The 24,869-nt window shown below is 50.9% G+C and overlaps 3 protein-coding genes across 3 annotated transcripts in view; 2 read left to right on the top strand and 1 right to left on the bottom strand.

Moving 5' to 3' along the window:
• LOC138754939 (E3 ubiquitin-protein ligase BRE1A-like) overlaps positions 1-12,897 on the top strand; it is a 32,203-nt gene extending 19,306 nt beyond the window's left edge. The window contains 7 exon segments of the mRNA XM_069919976.1: positions 309-426; positions 870-1,019; positions 7,335-7,547; positions 9,174-9,299; positions 9,561-9,698; positions 11,741-11,842; positions 12,574-12,897. Of these exon segments, the coding sequence (XP_069776077.1) occupies positions 309-426; positions 870-1,019; positions 7,335-7,547; positions 9,174-9,299; positions 9,561-9,698; positions 11,741-11,842; positions 12,574-12,750 (1,024 nt within the window). The 3' untranslated portion in view covers positions 12,751-12,897.
• A 418-nt stretch (positions 12,898-13,315) lies between these two features.
• inpp5e (inositol polyphosphate-5-phosphatase E) overlaps positions 13,316-24,869 on the top strand; it is a 75,305-nt gene continuing 63,751 nt past the window's right edge. The window contains exons 1-2 of the mRNA XM_069919806.1: positions 13,316-15,899; positions 18,251-18,377. The gene's annotated coding sequence lies outside the window, so the exon portion shown is untranslated. The remainder of the gene's footprint in view (positions 15,900-18,250; positions 18,378-24,869) is intronic.
• mrpl18 (mitochondrial ribosomal protein L18) lies at positions 16,426-23,639 on the bottom strand. The gene is made up of 4 exons (XM_069919970.1): positions 23,552-23,639; positions 22,708-22,900; positions 21,257-21,488; positions 16,426-16,583 (listed from the first exon to the last, which is right to left on the bottom strand). The coding sequence occupies exons 1-4, from the start codon at positions 23,598-23,600 to the stop codon at positions 16,494-16,496; spliced, it is 564 nt and encodes a 187-aa protein (XP_069776071.1). The 5' UTR covers positions 23,601-23,639; the 3' UTR covers positions 16,426-16,493.

Raw genomic sequence — 24,869 nt, 5'->3', positions numbered from 1 at the left:
TCTCCCCCTCTTCCCCTTCTCCCCCCCTTCCCTTCTCCCCCCCTTCCCTTCTCCCCCCCTTCCCTTCTCCCCCTCTTTCCCTTCTCCCCCTCTTTCCCTTCTCCCCCTCTTCCCCTTCTCCCCCTCTTCCCCTTCTCCCCTCTTCCCCTTCTCCCCCTCTTCCCCTTCTCCCCCTCTTCCCCCTTCTCCCCCTCTTCCTCCACCACACCCTGCTCTTGCCCTCCCCCATGCTCTCCCCACACTCTCTCCCCTTCACTTCTCTCTCTTTCTCTCTCTCTTTCTCCCCCCCCCCCCCCCCCCTCTCCCAGGAGGGCCCAGGAGAGTCAGAAAGAGATGAAGCTTCTGCTGGACATGTACCGATCGTCTCCGAAGGAACATCGAGACAAAGTGCAGCTGATGGCTGCAGAGAGAAGGGCCAAGGCAGAGGTGAGAGGTCAGCCCCTGAGATGGAGAGGTCAGCTCGAGGAGATGAGGGTTGAAGTGTTCATGGGAAGTCGGCGAGGTCACAGTTGGAGAGCTTATGGTTGGGGGGCTGGAGGGTCGCACAGATCAGAGTCTGGATTGTCATGGAAAGGTCAGGGTAGACATGGAGAAGTCTGGTTCAGAGAGGTCATGGAGGTCTGTGGGCCATCATGCTCGGAGAGGTGACTGAGAGGTCTGGATTGGGGAGGTCACTGAGAAATGCTGTCAGGGAGGTCATAGTCGGTGAGGACTTGGTGGGGTTGGAGAGAAGTGGGTGGGTTACACACCCTTTATGTCATGGAGAGGGAAGGGGGGCAGGGGAGAAAGGGTTTTGGAGATGGTGTCACACCTCTCACCACTCACCATTTAACATCCCCCTACCCCACCTCCTCCTCCTCCCTGAACAGCTGGAGGCCCTGAAACAGAGGATGAGGGAGCTGGAAGACAAGGAGAGGGCGGAGGGTCGCAAGATGGCGGACGCGGACTCCCTGCTGCGTGTGAAGGTGGCTGATGAACAGATGGAGGTGATGATGAAGAGGGTGGCGCTGGCCAAGCAGGTAAGGGGGGTGGAGTAGAGGGATGGGATGGGGCAGAGGGAGGATGTGGGGAAGCAGGGAATGTTGGGTAGGTGAGGGAGGGGAAGGGGCAGGAGGGAAGTGCAGAGTGGAGACGGGGGGTTTTGGGAGGTGGAGGAATTCAAAGGAGAGGGAGGAGGAGGAATGGATTGGAGAGGGAAAGGACGATTGGAGGGGGAGTACAGGGAAGGGGGAAAGGACAACAGAGAAGGTGTGGTTGAAGGGATGAGGTGGGAGAGGAAGGAGCAGAGGTGGGAAAAGAAATGGGATGGAGGTGGTAAAGGAGGGGGTAGAGGGATTGGAGAAGTGGAAGAGGGAGCCGAGAAGGTAGCAGAGGAATGATGGTAGGAAATTACAGGGATTAGGAGGATGGAACAGACAAGGTGAGGTTGGGGAGGGAGGGAAAGGGTGAAGAGGGAAGGGGAAGGTGGAGCATATAGAAGGTGGTTTGTGGAGGGATGGGGTAGGAAAAAATAGATGGGGTAGGAAAAAATAGATGGGGTGTATGAAGGGTGAGGGGGAGAGGAATAAGGATGGAGTCTCCCTTACAGTTGGAGATTGGGGTTAGAGAGGGAGATGATACAGACGAGGATCGGAAGTGATACAGTTGGGGACCCTGTATTGAGAGGGGGTGATAACTCGGAGACTCAGTATAGCGAGGGGGTGAGACATTTGATTAGGATTAGTGAGGGAGTGATAGTCGATTGAGGGTAGAAGTGGGGTGATACAATTGATCAGGGATGGAGAGGGAGTGTTACAGTTGAACAGGAGCAGAGGAGTGATACAGTTGATTGGCGTTAGAGAGGGAGTGATATAGTTGGGGACCAGGGGTAGAGAGGGAGTGATTCATTCGAGGATCGGGGTAGAGAGGGGCTGAGACAGTCATTTGGGGTTAGAGGGGAGTAGTACAGATTAGAGAGGGAGTGATGTAGTTGATTTCAGTTAGAGAGGGGGTGATACAGTCAATTGGGGTGAGAAAGGGTGTGATGCAATCTATCGAGGTTAGAGAGAGGGTGATGCAATCTATTGGGGTTAGAGAGGGGGTGATGCAGTTGGGGATCTGGGATATTGAGTGATGCAATCAATTGGGTAGAGGGGAAGATATGCAGTCAGGAACCTAGCATAGAGAGAGGGTAATATTGTTGGAGGCCCTGTATTGAGAGGGGGTATAATAGTCAGGGATCAGCAGTTAGAGAGGGAGTGATGCAGTGGTGATTTGGGGTGGAGAAGGTGTGATGCAGTCACGGACCTGGTATAGAGAAGGAGTGATGTAGTCGGTGATCTGGGGTAGACAGGGAGGGAGTTTCATTGGAGTAAGGGGAATTATGAGACCATCAGGCAGGAAATTGGAAGCTTAAATTGGGAACGGATGTTTTCAGGGAAAAGTACAGAAGAAATGTGGCAAATGTTCAGGGGATATTTGTGTGAAGTTCTTCATAGGTACGTTCCAATGAGACAGAAAAGTTATGGTAGGGTACAGGAACTGTGGTATACAAAGACTAAAAAAAAATTTAGTCAAAAAGAAAAGAAAACCTTACATAAGGTTCAGAGAACAAGATAATGTTAGAGATCTAGAAGATTATAAAGCTAACAGGAAGGATCATAAAAAGGAAATTAGGAGAGCTAGAAGGGACCATGAGAAGGCCTTGGTGGACAGGATTGGGGAAAATCTCAAGGCATTCTACAAGTTTGTGAAGAGCAAGAGGATAAGACATGATAAAACAGCACCTATCAAGTGTGACAGTGGGAAAGTGTATGAAACTGGAGATGTTACGAACCTAGAGGCCCCCAAAACCCAGCAGCAATAGAAATTCACCAAGACAAATGGTTACTTAAACAAAAGTTACTTTTAATTATCTTTAAACATGAAAACAGAATCACGCTTTAACTTATCACTATTAACTTAACTTAACCCTTCTAATTTTAAGCGCACATGTATGTAATGTGTGAGTAAGTTTAGAAAAGTTCTTTGATTTACAGTCCAATCTCACTTCTCATTCCTCCAAGTTATTGGTTGCAGGCAATTCTTATACTGTGCACAAAATTGAACATTTATAAAGTTCACCAGGCTTTGGTGCTTGAAAGGTAAATGGTTACCGCTCAAAAAGGTTCTTCTCGGTTTTCAGAGAGAGATTTGTTGTTCACAGGATACCCACAACTGATCCCTTTTAATCAGCCACTTCAGTGTCTTGCTGAAGAAACTTGCCCCATCAGGGTTTTCCAGATGATAACCTCTTTCTTTCAGGTCACCAAAGAGTTCCTTTTTGTTTCGCTTATTTCAAGTGAAACATTAGGCAGCCAGTCCTCTCCTCTTGCATGAACCATAAGGGCTTTGACAGGCTGAACTAAGTACTCACAACCCATGTTCAAAATGGGGGTTTTCCACAAGCTTGCCAGCTTGTTCTGTTCCAGTCCAAGCTGTTGCTGCTGACTGAAAAACTGCAGAACTGATACTCTCTCTCAGAGAAAAACCTGTTTGACTCACTCTCTGCTTGCAAAACCACATGACCCCCCCCCCCCTCCTTAGAACAGCAAGAAGCACTCCAGACAGCCTGCGGATCCAAACCTACTCCTCTGAGTTCTTTCATCCGTTGCTTTTCAGAACAACAATCCATTAGTGAAGTCTCGGGCACTCTCCAAAGTTTTTGCAAAGGATCTTGGAGCCGACCTGCCTAGCTTGAGCTGAGCTCCAGTATTTTAAATGAGACCTGCATGTGACCTACACTAAAAAACCTGCCCCAATTTATCTCCTAAAAACATCTAAAATCTGTTACAGAGGAAATAACAGAGGTTCTTAATGAATATTTTACTTCAGTATTCACTACAGAAAAGGATCTTGGTGATTGTAATGATGACTTGCCACAGACTGAAAGGGTTGAGCATGTAGATATTAAGAGAGAGGATGTGCTGGAGCTTTTGGAAAGAATCAAGTTGGATAAGTCGCAGGACTGGATGAGATGTACCCTAGTCTAGTGGGAGGCGAGGGGCTGAGCCTCTGGCGATGATCTTTGAATCATCAATGGGGATGGGAGAGGTTCTGGAAGATTGGAGGTTGCAGATACTGTTCCTTTATTCAAGAAAGGGAGTAGAGATAGCTCAGGAAATTGTAGACCAATGAGTCTTACTTCAGTGGTTGGTACGTTGATGGAGAAGATCCTGAGAGGCAGGATTTATGAACATTTGGAGAGGTTAATATGATTAGGAATAGTCAGCATGGCTTTGTCAAGGGCAGGCCATACCTTACGAACCTGATTGAATTTTTTGAGGATGTGACTGAACACATTGATGAAGGAAGAGCAGGAGATGCAGTGTAGCTTTTGATAAGGTTCCCCTTGCAAGGCTTATTGAGAAAGTAAGGAGGCATGGGATCCAAGGGGGCATTGCTTTGTGGATCCAGAACTGGCTTGCCCACATAAGGCAAAGATTGGTTGTAGATGGGTCATATTTTGCATGGAGGTTGGTGGCCTCGGGGATTTGTTCTGGGATCCTTACTCTTCGTGATTTTTAAAAAAATGACCTGGATGAGAAAGTGGAGAGATGGGTTAGTAAGTTTGCTGATGACACAAAGATTGGGTTGTTGTGGATAGTGTGGAGGGCTGTTAGAGGATACAGCGAAACTGGGCTGGAAGTGGCAGATAAGTGTGAAGTAGTTCATTTTGGTAGGTCATATTTGATGGCAGAATATAGTATTAATGGTAAGTCAGCAGTGTGGAGGATCAGAAAGATCTTGAAGTCTGAGTCCATAGGACACTCAAAGCAACTGCACAGGTCAATTCTGTGGTTAAGAAGGCAAATGGTGTATTGGCCTTCATTAATTGTGGAATTGAATTTAGGAGCCGAGAGGTAATGTTGCAGCTATATAGGGCCCTGGTCAGACCCCACTTGGAGTACTGTGCTCAGTTCTGGTCACCTCACCTCCAGAAGGATGTGGAAGCCATAGAAAGGGTGCAGAGGAGATTTACAAGGATTTTGCCTGGCTTAGGGAGCATACCTTATGAAAACAGGCTGAGTGAATTTCTCCTTGGAGTTGTGTAGGATGAGAGGTGATCTGATAGAGGTATTTAAGATGATGAGAGGTATTGATAGTGTAAATAGTTAGAGGCTTTTTCCCAGGGCTGAAATGGTTGCAACAAGAGGACATAGGTTTAAGGTGCAGGAGAATAGGTACAGAGGATACATTTTTTACGTAGAGTGATGGGTGTGTGGAATGGGCTGCTGGCAACGGTGGTGGAGGAAGATACGATCGGGTCCTTTAAGAGACTTTTGGATAGGTACATGGAGCTTAGGAAAATAGAGGGCTATAAGAAAGCCTAGTAATTTCAAGTTCGGCACAACTATGTTCTGTGATACATTCGGGCATTGGGGTTAGAGAGGGAGTGATAGTCGATCAGGACTAGAGAGGGAGTGATACAGTTGATTGGGGTTAGAGAAGGGGTGATGCAGTCTATCAGGGATAGAGAGGGAGTGATACAGTCAGGGATATCTGGTGTAGGGGAGGGGTGTCCAAGTGTGCTTGGTGTAAGAGCCACATATGATAAACTTCTGATATTTGAGAACCTCAGGAATGAAAAAAATTACAAACACATTTTTACTCTTGCATGCATGTTTTGATGGAAAAATTATATAAATGTTAAGAAATACACATAAGCATACCAAATATTTTTAAAATCCTGACTGATTTTCTGTGGAAATTTCTGCCCAAGTAAGCAGTAGAGGCTACCTCATTAAATATATTTAAATACAGTAAGATAGATGCTTGCATTGTAGGGGAATTAAGGGTTATGAGGGAAAGGCAGAGCTTAGACCACTGCCAGATCAGCTGTGATCTCAAGGAATGTGGGATCAGGCTTGACAGGCCAGATGGACGACTCCTGCTCTTGTTTCTGATGTGTTCTCTTTGGTAACACTGCTGCCACTGGTCTCTGCAGAGACCTGCACCATTATAGCATCCCATCTACAGACGAGTGCACGATGTGTGAAGCAACCTGACGCAAAGATGCCTCCTGCAGCGGAGATGCCAAGAAAGCCACAGTTCTGCTCCTTCCTATCCCTCCCTTCATTCCCCTCTTCCCAGTTGCTGGCAGTATGGGGGGAGCGCTGCTGGGAGCAGAGGCTGGGGTATGGAGCGGTCTAACCTTTGCACTGCCTGGTGCTGTCTCTCCATCTGGTGGGGCAGGTCTTGCCCATGGCCACTGACGGCTTTCACTGCTGCTGCCAGCTCTAGATCTGTCCTGGCTTGGTTCCTGGGTGATGTCCTCATTGGGGACCCCCTCCAGCTTCTGCTCCCTGTCTCCATCATCTTGCTTCCCCCTCTACCAGAGTGTCTGGACAGACACCCCACCTCTGGAGCATGTCATACCTCATCGGACCTCTCCTAGCCCACCCTCTTGCTTCCCGACCGATATGGCTGCTCCCTGTAGAGGAATGTCAGCTTTGCACGGCCCTCAATTTTGTGTGACCCTCCTACCACACATCCCATGTTGGCAGCACTCTGTTGTGATGTGGCCCGGCCTGTGCAAGGAGAACCCAACTCCATCATGCACTGCTCACTCCATTCCTCTGAAGGGACCGTTCCTCCAGTGCCTCTTCCCTCTCCTTGTCACTCAGCCCAGGCAGTGCCTGTCCTGGAACCCCTTGGGCTGGCTGCAGGGATTCAGTGTGTCCTGAGGTGGCTTCAGGCGCGCTGGTATCTCTTCCGACCTCCCTTCATGGGCCACTGGCTCCAGAGAGTGTCGGTACCATGTGCATGCTGAACCTTTGTCCTGCAAATGCTATCCAGCTGAGACTTGCATGTCCTCCCAGGCCAAGGCTCTGCCATCCTCCCTGGACAATGGGAGGTACCTGAAGAACTATCTTCCACACTTCGCAAGTCATGTCCACTAAAACTACCATTATGAGCACTGGCTCATAAGATTTCTGTCTCAGCCAACATATTTTTGCAAGCCCCACATTATATGTCCAAGAGCCATAGGTAGCTTGCGAGCTGCAATTTGGCCACCCCTAGTCTAGAGAGTAATATAGTCATTTGAGGGGAGATACAGTCAGGAACCCAGTATAGCAGAGGGGTGATGTTGTTGCAGACACGGAATGGAGAGGAGGTTAGGTGATGCAATCATCGATCTGGGGTAGAGAGGGAGTGATACAGTCAGGGATTATAGAGAGTGGTGATGCAGCAGGGAACTCAGTAAAGAGAGGGAGTGAGAAAGTCAATCAGGGTGAGAAAGTGAGTGAAGTGATACTGTCCACAACCTGGTACAGAGACAGGCTTAACACATTCTCCCTGCCGCCCTGGGACAGGAAGAGGAGGCCCTCCTCTCAGAGATGGATGTGACGGGCCAGGCCTTTGAAGACATGCAGGAGCAAAACATCCGACTGATGCAACAACTCCGGGAGAAAGATGACGCCAACTTCAAGCTCATGTCGGAGCGGATCAAATCGAACCAGATCCACAAACTGCTCAAGGAGGAGAAAGAAGAGCTGGTTGACCAGGTGCTGACCCTCAAGACCCAGGTAGGGAGAGGGGGGAAGGTTCCCACATTGCTCCAGTCTCTTCTCCATCTCCTCATCACTCTCCCTCAGACCTCCCCCCCACCATCACCATCTCTTTCTCTCGCTCTCTCATTTAGTCCTATATCCCTACAATCCTCCCACTCTCCATCCCTTTCTCTCTCTCTCGGGCCCTCTTTCTCTCTTTGTTGGTCTCTCTCTCTCTCTCTCTGAGAGTCTCCCCCCTCTTGCTCTCTCTCTGTCTCCCCTCTGTGACTCTCTCACTGTCCCCTATCTGTCCCTCCGTTATCTCCCCAGCCCAACCTGCACCCCAGCCTGCTTTTCATGCCCCCATTCTCCACCCGCCTCCCACTTTCCATCCCTACTCTTTCCGATAACCCCTACCCTGCTTTCCACCCCTCTCTCATTCCCTCCGTCCCCCTCCCCACTCTCTGACCCCTCCCCATCTCTCTGATCTCTCTCTCTTGATTCCCACTGTCCCTCCATCCCCCCACTTTCTCTGTCCTTCTTACTCTGCATCCCCCTTCCTCTTTCCATCTCCCCATCCCTCGCATCTCCTCTCCCTCTTTGTCCCCCTCTCTCTTCAGGCCCCTATCTCTATCTCTCTGCCAGTCTCCTCTCTCCCTGTCAGTCCTGCTACACTCCCTCTAATTCCCAACGACTTCAGTCCCCCCCTCTCTCTCCGTCAGTCCCCCCCTCTCTCTCCGTCAGTCCCCCCCTCTCTCTCCGTCAGTCCCCCCCTCTCTCTCCGTCAGTCCCCTCCTCTCTCTCCGTCAGTCCCCCCCTCTCTCTGCATCAGTCCCCCCCATCTCTCGCCCCCTCCCCGTCTCGCCCCCTCCCCGTCTCGCCCCCTCCCCCGTCTCGCCCCCTCCCCCGTCTCGCCCCCTCCCCCGTCTCGCCCCCTCCCCCGTCTCGCCCCCTCCCCCGTCTCGCCCCCTCCCCCGTCTCGCCCCCTCCCCCGTCTCGCCCCCTCCCCCGTCTCGCCCCCTCCCCCGTCTCGCCCCCCTCCCCCGTCTCGCCCCCTCCCCCGTCTCGCCCCCTCCCCCGTCTCGCCCCCTCCCCCGTCTCGCCCCCTCCCCCGTCTCGCCCCCTCCCCCGTCTCGCCCCCTCCCCCGTCTCGCCCCCTCCCCCGTCTCGCCCCCTCCCCCGTCTCGCCCCCTCCCCCGTCTCGCCCCCTCCCCCGTCTCGCCCCCTCCCCCGTCTCGCCCCCTCCCCCGTCTCGCCCCCTCCCCCGTCTCGCCCCCCTCCCCGTCTCGCCCCCCTCCCCCGTCTCGCCCCCCTCCCCCGTCTCGCCCCCCTCCCCCGTCTCGCCCCCTCCCCGTCTCTCCCCCTCCCCCCATCTCTCCCCCTCCCCGTCTCTCTCTCCCCTTCTTTCCTTTCCCCCCTTCTCTCTCTCTCCTGCTCCCCCGTCTCTCCCTCTCCCCGCCTCTCTCTCTCTCTCCCCGTCTCTCTCTCTCTCTCTCTCCCCGTTTCTCTCTCTCCCTGTCTCTCACTCTCTCACCGTCTTTCTCTTCCTCCTCCACCACATCTCACACCCCACCGGTCTCGCTCTCATCATACAGTGTTTCCTCCTCCACCAATCCATCCCCTCCCATGTGGGGTCGCCCACCTCTCTGTCCCCACCTACAGGTGGATGCCCAACTACAGGTGGTGAAGAAGCTGGAGGCTACTGAACAGCTTCTCCAGTCCAATGTGACTACTATGGAGAAGGAGCTGGCTCTGCGCTCACAGACTGTGGAACTGCACAAGCGCAAGGTGTGTCCTCTCCTCCCTCCTTCCCACCTCTTCCCCTCCTTCCCTCCACCTTCCTTCCCTTCCTCTCTTCTCACCCCTTCCTTTCCTCCTCACTTCCTTCCCCTCCCATCTTCACCAACCTCTCCATCCTTGCCCCTCTCTCCTCCCCCTTTCTCTCTCTGTCATCTCTCCTGTCTCTGTCATCTCTCTCACCCCCCCTCTTTCCACACCCCTATCCAATTCTCCCCACTTCCCCACAGGCGGTGAAGCTGCCCAATTCAGGCGTGGAAGCCCCAATTAGCAGAGGACCTTAAACTGCAGTTGGAAGCAACCCAATCAAAACTTGCGGACGTGCAGGAAGACATCATTGAAAGCAGTGTTGGGCGGGAGAAAGAATCCTTCAACTATAAGCGAGCCCAGGTAAACTCCTACTACCCCATCGTAGCACACACTCCCGGGGTGGGACACTGAATGAAGCTCCCTCTACCCTGTCCATTACACACTCCTGGAGTGCGGCACCAGGTGAAGCTCCCTCTACCCTGTCCATCACATACTCTCGGGGTGGGACACCGAGTGAAGCTCCCACCGTCCTGTTCCAATACATACTCCCAGGGTGGAACACTGAATGAAGCTCCCTCTTCCCCATTCAATATACACTCCCGGGGTGGGTCAATGAATGAAGCTCCCTCTACCCCATCCAACACACTCTCCCGGGGTGGGACAATGAATGAAGCTCCCTCTACCCCATCCAACACACTCTCCCGGGGTGGGACACAGGGTGAAGCTCCCTCTACCATGTCCATCACACACCCCAGGGGTGGGACACAGAGTAAAGCTCCCTCTATCCCATCCCAGCACACATTCCCGGGATGGGACACCGAGAGAAGCTCCCTCTAGAGAAGGGTCACTGGAGGAGGGTGTGGTGCCGCTAGATTGGCGGGTTGCAAACGTGGTTCCGTTGTTTAAAAAGGTTGCAAGGTGTAGACCAAGCAATTATCGGCCAGTAAGTTTGACATCGGTGATGGGGAAACTAATGGAAGGAATTCTTAGGGATAATATGTATAAATATCTGGAAAGGCAGGGATTGATCAGTGACACCCAACATGGGTTTGTGAGGGGAAAGTCATGTTTGACGCATCTTGTTGAATCTTTTGAAGAGGTGACGAGAAAGGTTGATGAAGGTTGAGCAGTTGATATGGTCTATTTGGATTTTAGTAAGGCCTTTGATAAGGTTCCACATGAAAGGTTGATGAGGAAGTTCAGTCTCTAGGGATCAATATAGAGATAGTCAGATGATTTCAATGGTGGCTGGAAGATAGGCACCAGAAAGTCATGGTGGACAACTGTCTGTCAGGATGGAGGCCTGTAACGAGCAGTGTGCCTCAGGGATCGGTGTTGGGTCCTTTGATGTTTGTCATTTATATTGATGACCGGATGGTAAATTGGGTGAGTAAATATGCAAATGATACAAAAATAGAGGGAGTTGTGGATAGTGAGGAGGGTTTTCATGGACTACAGAAGGATTTGAACTGTTTGGAAAGGTGGGCTGAAAAGTGGCAGATGGCGTTTAATGTAAATAAGTGTGAGGTGCATTGAAGAATGCAGAGGAACAGAGGGATCTTGGAATAACAGTTCATCGTTCCTTCAAAGTGGATTCCTGTGTAGAGGGTGGTGAAGAAGGCTTTTGGTATGCTGGCCTTTATAAATCATAGCATAGAATATAGGAGCAGGGGGGGGGGGGGGGGTGGGGGGGTTTATATTGAGACTGATTAAGGCATTGATGAGGCCAAGTTTGGAGAATTGTGTGCAGTTCTGGTCTCCAAATTATAGGAAGGATATAAAAAAAGGTTGAGAGGGTGCAAAAAAGATTTATGAAAATGTTGCCTGGACTGCAGTATTTAGAATACGGAGAAAGATTGAGTAGAGTGGGACTTTATTCATTGGAGTGTAGAAGGTTGAGAGTGGATTTGATAGAGGTATTTAAAATTATGAAGGGAATAAATAGAGTAGATGTGAATAGACTCTTTCCCCTGAGGGTAGGGGAGATTGGAACAAAGGGACATAAGTTCAGGGTTAGGGGGCAAAACATTAGGAGTAATATAAGAGGATGCTTCTTCACTCAGAGAGTGGTGGCTGTGGAATAATCTTTCAGAAGAGGTAGTTGTGGCAGGGTCAATTCTGTCATTTAAGAGGAGGTTAGATGATTTTGAGTACATGGTTGTGAGGGGGTTGGAGGGTTGTGGGCAAGGGAGCAGATCGCTGGAACTAGTGGAGTTTCACATAAATCGGTGCGGACTAGAAGGGCCGACATGGCCTATTTCCATATACTATAAATTGTTATATGGTTACCCCATCCAACACACACTCCTGGGGTGGGACACAGATTAAAGCTCCCTCTGCACCGTCCCATCACATGCTCCTGGGGTTGGACTTGGAGTGATAGTCTCTCTTCTCGGAGACAGGAGGACATTTCAAAACTGCGCCGTAAGTTGGAGAAACAGAAGAAACCTGAGCTGTACACAAACTGTGATGAAATTCTGATGGAGGAGATCAAAGATTACAAGGTAGAGGTGGGGGGAGAGATGGGAATAATGGGAGGGGAGATAAGGGAGGGGAAGGGGGAATAATAGAAGGGGAGAGGAGATAAGGGAGGGGAATAATAGAAGGGGAGGGGAAATGAGGGGAGGGGAGAATAATGGGAGGGGAAGGGGGAATAATGTGAGGGGAGAGGAAGGGGGAATAATGTGAGGGGAGAGGAGATGGGAATAATGGGAGGGGAGGGGAGATTGGAATAATCGGAGGGGAAGGGGGGCATAATGGGAGGGGAGATAGGGAAAGGGAGGGGAATAATAGGAGTGGGGAGAGAGAAGGGTAGAAAGAGACATATTCTTCCTGGGTCAGATTGCATCAGGAGAAAAGATCTTGTTCAACAGCAATTCTTTCAATCCTGAACTCTCTCCTATCTCTCTCTCTCTCTCTGTCTTCCCCCGTTACCCCACTGTCTCCCCCCACCTTCTCCCACTCCCTCCATCTTCCCACCCTTCTGTCCCCTCCCTCATCCTCCCTCGTCAACCCCTCCCTCCCTCTCCCCTCATCCCTCCATCTCCCTGACCCGTCTCCCCATCCCTTCATCTCCCCATCCCTTCATCTCCCCCTCCCGCTGTCTTCCCCACTCTCCTTTCCCCTCTCCCTCTCTTGTCTCTCCATTCACCCCCTTGCTCCCTTCAACCCTCTCCCTTCCCCCTCTCTCTATTTCTACCCCCCCCCCCCTTCTCTCTCTTTCCCACCTACTCAGGCCAAGCTGAATTGCCCATGTTGTAATATCCGGCGGAAGGATGCCATCCTCACCAAATGTTTTCACGTCTTCTGTTTCGAGTGCGTCAAGACTCGCTACGACACTCGGCAGCGCAAGTGTCCCAAGTGTAATGCCGCCTTTGGGGCGAATGACTTCCACCGCATCTACATTGGCTGAGGGGAGGGCCTGAGACTCAGTCTCCTCCTTCCCAGGGGTCCTAGGGTCCCACATCCTTGGGGGGTGGGGGTCCGAGACTCCCATGTCCTTGATCGTGGAGTCCCTGAACCTAGGGGTTTGTTTCGAATAAAGTTGTTGTTGGCCATGTGTCTGTGTGTTGTGGGAGGGGAGTAGAGAGGGAAGGGAGAAGGAAAGAGAAAGGAGTGGGAGAGAAAAGGAGGGAGGGGAAGTGGGCAGAGAGGGAGGGGAAGGGGAGGGGCAGAGGGAAAATGGGTTGAGGGGAAGGGAGAAGTGGGGTGGGATGGAAGAGTGGGAAAGGTAGGGAAAGGGAGGTGAGGAGGGAAAGTGGGTGAGGTGGAGAAAAAGTGGAGGGAGAGGGAAAGTACAGAGAAGGAAAGGGAGAGAAAGGAAGAGGGAGGGTAGTGGTTGCAGGCGAGAGTCTCCACCATTCCATCGCTGACTCTCGGTAAAAGCAATTTCCCTCAAAAGAACATTGTGCAGTTGGGTGCAGAGGCAGATTTTATTGCACTGATTTCAGGTGTTGAGGGAGGTCTGTGTTTTCCTGCAAAATCTCAGGAACCTATTGTCTTTCTCTGAGGCTGATGTCAGAAAATCATTCAAGGTGAACCCTTGCAAGGCATCAGACCCTGGCAGGGTACTGAAAATCTGTGCCAACCAACTAGCTGGAGTGTTCACAGTTTTCAATCTCACTGCTGCAGTGGAAAGTTCCCACCTACTTAAGGGCAGTAATCATCCCGGAGCCCAAGAAAACCAGAGTGAACAGCCTCAATGACTGCTGCCCAGTAGAACTCACACTTGTGATGAAATGCTTTGAGAGGTTGGTCATGGCCAGAATTAACATGTACCTAAGCAAAGTCTGGGTCCACTGTAACTTGCCTATCATCACAGCAGAATCAGTCCCACTCTTTGGATCACCGAGAAAACAGCAATTCATATATACAGCTGCTCTTCAGACTACGGCTCAGCCTTCAATACCATTATTCCCTCAGTGCTGTTCAAGAAGATCCAAACCCTAGGCTTCTGGAACTGGATCCTTGACTTCATCAGAAGACCGTAGTCAGTATGAATTGGAAACAACTCCTCACTATCAACATGAGGATGTGTACTCAGCCCCCTGCTCTACTTGCTCTACATCCATGACTGGCAAAGCACAATTCAATTGCTATTTACAGATTTGTTGATGACGCCACAGTTGGCAGAATCACGGATAGCAATGAGGAAGCATACAGGAGGGAGATGGATCAGCTCGTCGTCTCACCAACAACCTTGCGCTCAATGTTAAGAATGTCAAATTCTTGGGTGTCAACATCTCAGAGGATCAGTCCTGGAGCCTCTGTATTGATGCAATCACGAAGAAGACTCGCCAACGGCTATGCTTTGTGAGTTTGAGGGGAATCAGTATGTTACCAAAGACTCGAAAACTTCCACAGCTGTACCATGGAGAGCATTCTGGCTGGTTGCATCACTGTCTAGTTCAGAGGTGCCAACTGTCAGGACAAGAAAAACTCCAGAGGGTTAATGGCCAGTGCCATCACAGTGTCTTCACTCCATTGAGGAAGGACATCGACAAGAGATGGCGTCTTAGCAGCCTCTCCCCTTAAGGATCCCCACCACTCAGCCAATGCCCTCTACTCTGCTACCATCTGGGAAGACGAGCAGTCATTGACACAAGGACAGCTTCTTCCCCTCTGCCATCAGATCCCTGAATGAACAATGAACCACAGACACTGCCTCACAGTGTCTTATTCTTGCACTATTTTATTTATTTTGAAATGTTTAATCTGATGCTGCTGCAAAACAAATTTTGTGACGTGTTCATGACCATAAATTATGATCCTGAGGTCTCCCCTCTCTCTCCATTCTTCCATTCCTCATTTGGATGGAACAGGGTTCACTGAAAACTGTTATATCTGGGGAAGGGAGAGAAGAAGCAGAGAAAGAAGGGGGAGAGACCTACAGCACTGTAACAGCCCTTGGTCCACTAGTCCATGCTGTCCAATTGGCCTACAACCCCAGTGTGTTTTTAAACAATGGGAGGAAACTAAAGCATCTGCGAAAACCCACGCAGAGATGGGTAGAACATAAAAACTCTTCTGACAGCATGAGATTCAAACCTGGGTCCCGATTGCTCTAATCGCTACACTAATCTTGCCATCCTAGAGGGAGGTAGGAAAGGAACAGGGTGTAGTTTGAAGGAGGATGGGTCATGTGACCATAAACAGCCTCGTGGGAAGCAACTTCACATGCTAATCAAGGATTGGATCTGCCCACCTGTGAGGCTGACGTGGACGGGTCCTGCATTGAAAAAGTAGCATATTCAGTCCCTCCCTAGGCCCTTTCGAACTGCCACATAAACTGGGGATAACTGGGCAATTTGCATAGTTTGCGACCCAGGCACATGACTATTTGAAAGGGTCCAACTGGCTCAACCCAGTCAGAACCCACCTCAGAGGTCGGTGGTCAGAGAACCTAGTAAAACTTAACCGGGCATTCTGCTCCAGTGGTTGAAAAGGGAAATAGCCTACCGGGTTACTTTGGTGACATCAGCGTTTGTGTGCGTGCGTCACAGGGAAACCCCCTGGCTGAAGTGCTGCTGCCACAATCGGTGGGGGGCGCTGCTGCAAGCGCTGCTCTGCTTCCAGCAACATGGAGAATTATGGGTAAGGAAGATGGCCATTGCTCCTGCACTGAGCTGTTGCAACAAACCAGAGGGCCATGTTTTGGTAGCAGCACGTCGCTTGGTGCTTCCCCCCACTGTGCAAACACTGATGGATTGGCAGCTATGCAAGTGCACACAAGGGCAGGAGGTAGCCGAGCTTGACAGGCTGCTTGCTCACTGCCACCCACCCCTGCACATTCAATTTGCTTGTTGGACAAAGGCTCAACGTGGAGCCTAATCATCAAAGCCCAATGTTTCCCTCAGAGCAAGTTATCGATCATGCCATCAGCATGTACTACACATCCATTGCATTGCTGGCGGGGGCTGCTGTGGTCGACCTTCTCACTGGGAGAAATGAGCAGCAGCAGTGGCTCCTGAAAGCAGAGGCCACTCAAGGGAAGGTGGCCCACGAAGCTGCAGGCCCACTTTCTGGTCAGCCACAGCACCACCGCGAGCTTCTTGAAGCTGGGTGAGTAGCTTGAGTGCTTTCACCGTTTTGCAGATTAAAGCCTCCATTACATTTGTATTGCAGTACCCAAAATGTCTCCTTCACTTATAAGATCTTGGGGGGTGGGGGTGGGGAGGTGGGAGGTTTTGGGGCAATTTTTTGGAGAAAAGCAGTTGGGGGGGGGGGGGGGTCTTGTACAATTTGTTAGTTGTGACTAATGCTGAGCTGCAGGCTGCTCTGGACACCAGGTTTATATGTACTCATTTCTCACTGGACAAGTTAAACCCTCATTCTTGGTATACCATGCCGATGCTGTGTATATAAATGAGTGTGTGCCCTTTTTGTGAATTCTGTGTGTAAATAAAGACCAATGTTCATAACACACATCTACCCCTGATTCTCTATGAACCGATCAAACCAACTCTGAACACAACAGAGGGAGGGAAAGGGGAGAGATGGTGGTGGGGGTAGGGTGGAGAGCGAGGGAGTCCACCATCCCACAATCGACTCTCGGCAAAATCAATTACCCCAAAAGAACACTGTGCAGTCTGGTACAGAGGGAGATTTTATTGCACTGGTTTCAGGTATTGAGGGAGGTTTCCCCTCCCTCCCTTTTCATTCTTCCCTCCCCTTTGTCACTCGGACGCGACGGGGTTCACTCAGAACCATTCCGGATTCCTTCATTACCTTGCAGAAATGTTGAATCTGGGAGGGAGAGGAGAGAGAAAAGGGTGAGGGAGATTGTGGGGTGGGGGAGAAAAATAGAGTGAGAGGTCAAGAGAGGGGAAGGGAATGTGACGGAGAGTGGAGAGGGAAGGGGAGCATTGGTGAAAGATGGAGGAGAGAAAGGGTGGAAAGAGGGAGGGCAGAAGTGGAGAGAGAGGGTGAGATGAGAGAAGGGAGTGAGGGGAGGGAGAAGCAGAAAGGGGGAAAAAAAGTGTGGCAGAGAAGGGTGTGAGGGGAGGGAAGTAGAGAGAGGGGAAAGAGTGGGAGGAGTGGGGGATAGAGGGAAGGGAGCAAAGGGAAAGAGAGACTATTAGTTGCTTCTACTTTGAATGCAGAAGAGACACAATTACCTGCTCACTGGTCAGAAAACCGAGGTCCAACCAGGGAACATTGAACATTCTCGCACAGTGCAGGCCCTTCGACCCACGAGGTTATGCTGACCCATATACAATAATCTGTACAATAATCGAACCCTCCTCTCCCTCACACCCATAACTCTCTTATTGTACTTCCATCCATGCACCTAAGTCTCTTAATGATTCAGCTTAAACCATCACCCCTGGCAATGCATTCCAGACAACTACCACTCTTACCCCTTTGTCCCCTAAACTTTCCTCACTTGGTACAAATGTCCTCTGGTGTATGCTACTCCCAGCCTAGGAAAGAGACACTAGCTGTCTACCCTATCCATGTCTGTCAGAATTTTGTCTACCTATATTCAGTCACCTCTCATCCTTTGCTGAAAAGAGAAAATTCCTCATTCTGCTAACCTTGCCTCATAAGACTAGTTCTCCAAACCAAGCAACATCCTGGAAAATCTTCTCTGCACCCTCTCCATAGCTTCCACATTATTCCTGTAATTAGGTGACCAGAACTGAACACAATATTCCAAGTGTGCTCTTATTGGATATTTGTAGAGCTAGAACATTACCTCACAGCTCCTGAACTCAATCCCCCTGACTAATGAAGGCCAGTGGACCATAAGCTATCTTAACTACCCTGTCAACCTGTACAGCAACCATGAGAGATCTCTGGATTTGGACCCTCTGTTCTTCCATACTATTAAGAATCCTGTCATTAACCATGTAATCCACTTTCAAATTTGACTTTCCAAAATTCATCACTTCACATTTATCCAGATTGAACTCCGTCTGCCACTTCTCCACCCAACTCTGCAGCCTGCCTATGTCCTCTGACAACCTTCTACACTGCCCACAACACCTCCCACCTTTCTGTATTCTCACTGACCCTCCCTCCACTTCTCAGCACAATTTCCTGTTCTGTCTATATCCTGTTGTAAGCTCCCACACTGCCCACAACACCTTTTGTTAAAGAACAGAGGGATCTTGGGGTCCAAATCCATAGATCTTAAGGTCACCGTACAGGTTGATAGTTAAGAAGGCTGATGATATGCTGGGGTTCGTTATTCAGGGATTGAGTTCTCAGGAGTCGTGAGGTAATGTTGCAGCTCTATAAATCTGCTGGTGAGCTCACACTTAGAATATTGTGTTCAGTTCTGGTCACCTCATTACAGAAACTATGTGGAACCTGTGTAGAGGATGCAGAGGAGATTTACTAGGATGTTGCCTGGATTGGAAATGTCTTATCAGGCAAGGTTAACAGAGTTGGGATTTTTCTCTTTGCAGCAAAGAAGAAAGAGAGACTAGAGGTCTACAAGACTACGAGAGGCACAGATAAGGTAGACAGCCAGCACCTTTTTCCCCAAGGAAGGAATAGCAAACACCAGAGAGCATCTGTGCAAGGTGAAGGGAGGTAAGTTTAAAGGAGACATCAGGGGTAATTATTTTGTTTTACACAGAGTTGTGGGCTCCTGGAATGTCTTGCCATGGGTAATGGTGGAGAATGGAACTTTAGAGGCATTTAAGAGACTTTTAGGCAAAATCTTCGCTAGGCTAGTGTCGCCGAAAATGTTCTCCCAGAATCACAGTGAGGCTTTCGCGCAGAGAATCTACTGACATGGTCTTTGCCCTCAGACAGCTCCAAGAAAAGTGCAGAGAACAAAACAAAGGACTTGACATCACCTTTGTTGACCTCACCAAAGCCTTCGACACCGTGAGTAGGAAAGGGCTTTGGCAAATACTAGAGCGCCTCGGATGCCCCCCAAAGTTCCTCAACATGGTTATCCAACTGCACGAAAACCAACAAGGTCGAGTCAGATACAGCAATGAGCTCTCTGAACCCTTCTCCATTAACAATGGCGTGAAGCAAGGCTGCGTTCTCACACCAACCCTCTTTTCAATCTTCTTCAGCATGATGCTGAAACAAGCCATGAAAGACCTCAACAATGAAGACGCTGTTTACATCTGGTACCGCACGGATGGCAGTCTCTTCAATCTGAGGCGCCTGCAAGCTCACACCAAGACACAAGAGCAACTTGTCTGTGAACTACTCTTTGCAGACGATGCCGCTTTAGTTGCCCATTCAGAGTCAGCTCTTCAGCGCTTGACGTCCTGTTTTGCGGAAAATGCCAAAATGTTTGGCCTGGAAGTCAGCCTGAAGAAAACTGAGATCCTCCATCAGCCAGCTCCCCACCATGACTACCAGCCCCCCCCACATATCCATCGGGCACACAAAACTCAAAACAGTCAACCAGTTTACCTATCTCGGCTGCACCATTTCATCGGATGCAAGGATCGACAATGAGATAGACAACAGACTCGCCAAGGCAAATAGCGCCTTTGGAAGACTACACAAAAGAGTCTGGAAAACAACCAACTGAAAAACCTCACAAAGATTAGCGTATACAGAGCCGTTGTCATACCCACACTCCTGTTCGGCTCCGAATCATGGATCCTCTACCGGCATCACCTACGGCTCCTAGCACGCTTCCACCAGCGTTGTCTCCACTCCATCCTCAACATTCATTGGAGCGACTTCATCTCCAACATCGAAGTACTCGAGATGGCAGAGGCCGACAGCATTGAATCCACGCTGCTGAAGATCCAACTGCGCTGGGTAGGTCACGTCTCCAGAATGGAGGACCATCGCCTTCCCAAGATCGTGTTATATGGCAAGCTCTCCACTGGCCACCGAGACAGAGGTGCACCAAAAAAGAGGTACAAGGACTGCCTAAAGAAATTTCTTGGTGCCTGCCACATTGACCACCGCCAGTGGGCTGATATCGCCTCAAACCGTGCATCTTGGCGCCTCACAGTTCGGCGGGCAGCAACCTCCTTTGAAGAAGACCGCAGAGCCCACCTCACTGACAAAAGACAAAGGAGGAAAAACCCAACACCCAACCAACCAATTTTCCCTTGCAACCTCTGCAAACGTGTCTGCCTGTCCTGCATCGGATTTGTCAGCCACAAACGAGCCTGCAGCTGACGTGGACATTACCCCTCCATAAATCTTCGTCCGCGAAGCCAAGCCAAAGAAAGAAGAAAAGAAGGCAAAGGACAAAGGAAAATAAAGGGTTACGAGGTAGGAAGGGTTTCGTTTGATTTTTGGTAGGTTAGGTATATTAGGTTAGGTTTCTGTGTGGAAAGGGAAGAAGAGTTAGTTTTGGTTTGGAGACCGTTCATCAGAAATGAAAGAGTAAGAAGACAAGTTAGTTTTTAGTTGGAGCCTTGAATGAATGAATGAACACAACAGCACAGTTTCGGTCCTTCACCCTCGATATTGACCTGGCCCATATATTCCTTTTAAAAAAAGCATTAAACCCTCCCTATCCCGAAACCCTCTATTTTTTTCTACTATGGTGGTACGTTCATGGAAAAAGGGAAAAGAACCATTGGTTTAAGGTGAGGAAATATTTAAAAGGGACTAGGTAGAATAATAGTTCAGCATGGACATGAAGGATCAAAGAGCCTGTTTCTGTGCTGTATTGTTCTATAGGTAAACACAACATCATGGGCTGAGGGGCCTGTATTGTGCTGTAATGTTCTGTGCTCTCTTTAACCTCCCAGTGCCCAAAACACCTCTCTCGTGGAAGTGAGGGTCTGCCTCGTGTATATGAATGTAGACATTAATTTTAATTAATATCCACATGTGCCTTACAGCTCTGTGGAAGAATACAAGGAGAATGGTAAATATCTTTAAGACAGTGGTTCTCAATCTTTTTCTTTCTACTTACATACCACTTTAAGCATTCCCTATGCGCTCTGTGATTGGTAAGGGATTGCTTAAGGTGGTATGTGGGTGGAAAGAAAAGGTTTGAAAACCACTGTTTTAATTGTACCGAATTGACACATTATGTGCACGGTTTCATAACTCCAAAGGAAATGGGTCAATGACAATTTTTATCAGGCAAAATATTTCAGTAACGATTTGGTCTAGAGCAATGATTCTCAACCTTCCTTTCCCACTCACATCCCACCTTAAGCAATCCCTTACTAATCACAGCACCGATGGAATAGGAATTACTTAAAGTGGGATGAGAGTGGAAAGAAAAACATTGAGAACCACTGGTCCAGGTCATTTATAAAAATCACGAAGATCTGTTCCAGCAAAAAGCAGAGAGTGAACAAATCCTCCCCTTCTTTGTCACTCTGTCTTCTCCCCTCTCCTACCCCCTCCCCATCACAATCCCCTCGCTTCACCTTCCCTTCACCTCCTTCCTTCCTGTCCCCCATCTCTCCTTCTCTCCCTCCCATCTCCCTGCCTTCACCTCTCCTTCCCTCCTCTCCCCTTACCGTATCTGACCGGTACACCCAAGGCACGGCCCTGAAGGACAGGTAGCCAAGCCCAGCCTCAAGGCAGCGACGGGCCAGGACACAGCCCAGGTTTTGAGCTGCTGAGACTCCCTGACCACTGGGAAGGTGCCGGCGAATACACCATTCCCCAGTCGAGGCGCTGATCACCGGTTCACCTGCAGCACTCTCCACGACAGCTGTCAGGTAGTGTTGCGACTTCCGCACGGTCAACCTGGGGGTGGGAGGGAGAAAGGACGAGATTTCATCCGAGATCTATCCACATGCTGTATACCCCACCCTTATACCTTGAAGTCCCTGCATCCCTTCACATTCCCCACCCTTGTACCCCGAGGTTCTGTTCGACATCGCTTCCCACTGTTCACTGTGTTAATCCCTGTACCCCAAGGTTTCTCTGTTCTATGACACTCCCCACCATACACCATGTTGGTGCCCATATCCTGAGGTATTTCTCTTGCCCTCTGTGCGCCCACCTCTTTCTGTTGTTTTCCTGGCACCATCTTTTCAACCTCTCTTTTGTTCCTTGGTAAAGATATGCTCTGATATATGTTGATTCTGTTCTGACTAACCGGTCATATCTCAAAATGGGCTTGTCAGAAATTTACTGTATCCATTTTATTGTTTGCCTTTTTGGAGCAGGGTGGTGGGATCAGTGTGGAGGCTGGTGATGGGCTATTGGGAAGGAGTGGGGCAGTGGGATCGGTGTGGGGGCTTGTGACAAGCTGTTGGGAGGGAGGTGTGTGGACCAACAGCGGGCCGCCGGGAGAGTGGGCAGCGGGACCAGCACGGGACTGACAGCGGGCTGCCGGGTGAGTCTCCCAAAAGCCCGCCACCAGCCCCCACACTGATCCTACTGCCCTGCTCCCTCCCGACAGCCCACAACCAGCCCCCAATAATAGATAGTGGTGATGCTAATTTATGATGTTGATTTATATAGTTTTAAAATATAGTATTTATAGTGTTTTTTCGATCATAAGTCGGGAGAGGCTGTATATAGCATCAAGGGTTCTCCCTATCCCCCATCATGATCTTTACATAAGTTGTATCCATCCTTTGAGACTCTGTGTCCCACCCTCGTACCCCGAGGTACCCTGAAGTCTCTCTGTTCTACATTAACCCACCATTCACTGTGCTAATCCCCATACCCCGAGGTCTCTGTTCTACGACACACCCTTGCCCTCTGCACGCTTGTCTCTTTCTAAGTTTTCTGTTCTTCTCCTGGCACCATCTTTTCAACTTCTCTTGTGTTCCTTGGTATATCACATCAAGATTCTCCTTATCACCCAATACAATCCTCCTCAGGATTTTCACACAGGTTGTATTGATCCCTTGATACTCTGCGAGTCCCACCCTTGTATCCTGAGGTCACTCCATCCCGCGATACTCCCCACCTTCACACCCCAAGTTGCCTCTGTCCATCGATCCTCCATCACCTGTGCCAGTAGCTCCTTCGGGGCCATGTTGTCTGCCAGCCGTTGTCCTTGATGCCCAGCCCCAGGCACTCCAGGTTCCGGGGGTTCCTGTTCCTGAATCTCGGGGCCACCGCCTCATTGCCCTGCATCTCCCTCCAACCCTCAGAGATCACCTGCCTCATTGTGGCTCGGCCCCAGAAGCCTGTCAGAGAGGCTGTGGGAGAGATGAGGGTAAGGAGAAGAATGGAAGGGAAGAGGTGAAAGAGGTGGAGGAGAGGAGAATGGAAGGGGAGGAGAATGGAAGGGGAGGAATGATTATCTGAAAGTGCAGGCCCCTCCAATGCTCTGAGAATAGAGCCCCGTACCTTTTTTTTGTAAAGAGGCCAATCAGAGCCCAAGATTTATCACCCTTCCCATAGTAACCAATCAAAGGTCAAGATTTGGTAGGTACCACCCTGCCCTTGTTATATTAACCAATCAGACATTCCTCGTTTCGGAACTCGAACAATCAGAGATCGGGAGTCGTCCGAACCTTGGCAGTCCGACCAATGAGAGAATGGGGGTAAACTGACTAATCGACAGCGGAAGCCAATAGCCAATCAAAGATCGAAGAGGGCTTGATAAATCGTGACCGTTGCCCAATCAGAAGGCAGGCTCTCTGGGGAACGGCCAAACAGCAGCCAGCGAGGGGGGCCTCGCCTCAAGCTACTCAGCTAATCAACTCTCGGACTAGATTTTCAGCCCCTCTCAATTATCTGTGGGCCCAATCAGCGAGAATTATCATTGCCTCCTGTTCTTCTAGTAAAGCAGCCAATTAGAGCCGGGGATGAATCCGCCCTCCCCCAGCAAACATTCCAGCCGGTACCTGTAGCTCCCGCTCGAGCCGCTCGCACGGTGCTCACCGTCGCTGCCATTGTGCAGTGACGCAATCACGCTCAAGCTAGGCACCGCCCCCTTACGTCAATGTAGGCCGAAGATCGACACCGCTCCTTGTGAATTGTTGCATCTCAGCCAGTTCCACCTTCTCTGACGTCATTAGTCCCACCGACCAATGGTCCTCGTTGCACCGCCTATTGTGTTCTGGCATCAGGACGCGCCGTTACTCCGCCCATTGCATTGTGGCATCACAGGCGGTATCTCCAAATTATCTCATTGCCCTGCCTAATCTGATGTGGTGTAACTTGTCCCAGCTCCAACGGCCTTGTTGCTCCGCCCCCCTCATCCAGCACTTTCAGATGGCCTGAACACCCTATTGAAAAGCCACATCTTCTCCCCCTATGCCGCTAAGGAAGTACTCGCCTGAATGCTCCAAAAGCACCGACACCAACGCTACTCCGGGAAGGATAATCGGTGGAGGGCCGGGCTCCGCTGAGGCATCTGAATGTGCAGCCACTGTAAGAGGCTGCCTGCGGGCGGGCTGATGACTCTATCAACCGGCGATCCAACTCCCCGCTGCCTGACAGACCCTGCCCTACTGGGGCACGGGTGGCCAGTGGGGGCTGTTGGGGCGGACAGACCCTGCCCTACTGGGGCACGGGTGGCCAGTGGGGGCTGTTGGGGCGGACAGACCCTGCCCTACTGGGGCACGGGTGGCCAGTGGGGGCTGTTGGGGCGGACAGACCCTGCCCTACTGGGGCACGGGTGGCCAGTGGGGGCTGTTGGGGCGGACAGACCCTGCCCTACTGGGGCACGGGTGGCCAGTGGGGGCTGTTGGGGCGGACAGACCCTGCCCTACTGGGGCACGGGTGGCCAGTGGGGGCTGTTGGGGCGGACAGACCCTGCCCTACTGGGGCACGGGTGGCCAGTGGGGGCTGTTGGGGCGGACAGACCCTGCCCTACTGGGGCACGGGTGGCCAGTGGGGGCTGTTGGGGCGGACAGACCCTGCCCTACTGGGGCACGGGTGGCCAGTGGGGGCTGTTGGGGCGGACAGACCCTGCCCTACTGGGGCACGGGTGGCCAGTGGGGGCTGTTGGGGCGGACAGACCCTGCCCTACTGGGGCACGGGTGGCCAGTGGGGGCTGTTGGGGCGGACAGACCCTGCCCTACTGGGGCACGGGTGGCCAGTGGGGGCTGTTGGGGCGGACAGACCCTGCCCTACTGGGGCACGGGTGGCCGTTGGGGCAGGGCGGCTGGCAGTGGATGTCGGGTCGGCCGGTGGGGGAAACGTCGGGGCAGGGGATGT

The sequence above is a fragment of the Narcine bancroftii genome, chromosome 1 (assembly GCF_036971445.1).
Source record: "Narcine bancroftii isolate sNarBan1 chromosome 1, sNarBan1.hap1, whole genome shotgun sequence".
In the NCBI taxonomy this organism is placed as follows: domain Eukaryota; kingdom Metazoa; phylum Chordata; class Chondrichthyes; order Torpediniformes; family Narcinidae; genus Narcine; species Narcine bancroftii.
The sequence above is the reverse complement of the archived record's forward strand: the minus strand, read 5'-3'. Positions and strand labels throughout refer to the sequence as shown.

Excerpts from the sequence above, each read along its gene's own strand:
- mrpl18 (XM_069919970.1), bottom strand. The coding sequence starts at position 23,600 with ATGGCAGCGACGGTGAGCACCGTGCGAGCGGCTCGAGCGGGAGCTACA. Across the intron at positions 22,901-23,551 it reads GGCTCGAGCGGGAGCTACAG|CCTCTCTGACAGGCTTCTGG; the intron begins GTACCGGCTGGA and ends TCTCTCCCACAG. Across the intron at positions 16,584-21,256 it reads GGGTGTACCGGTCAGATACG|ATTCAACATTTCTGCAAGGT; the intron begins GTAAGGGGAGAG and ends TCTCCCTCCCAG.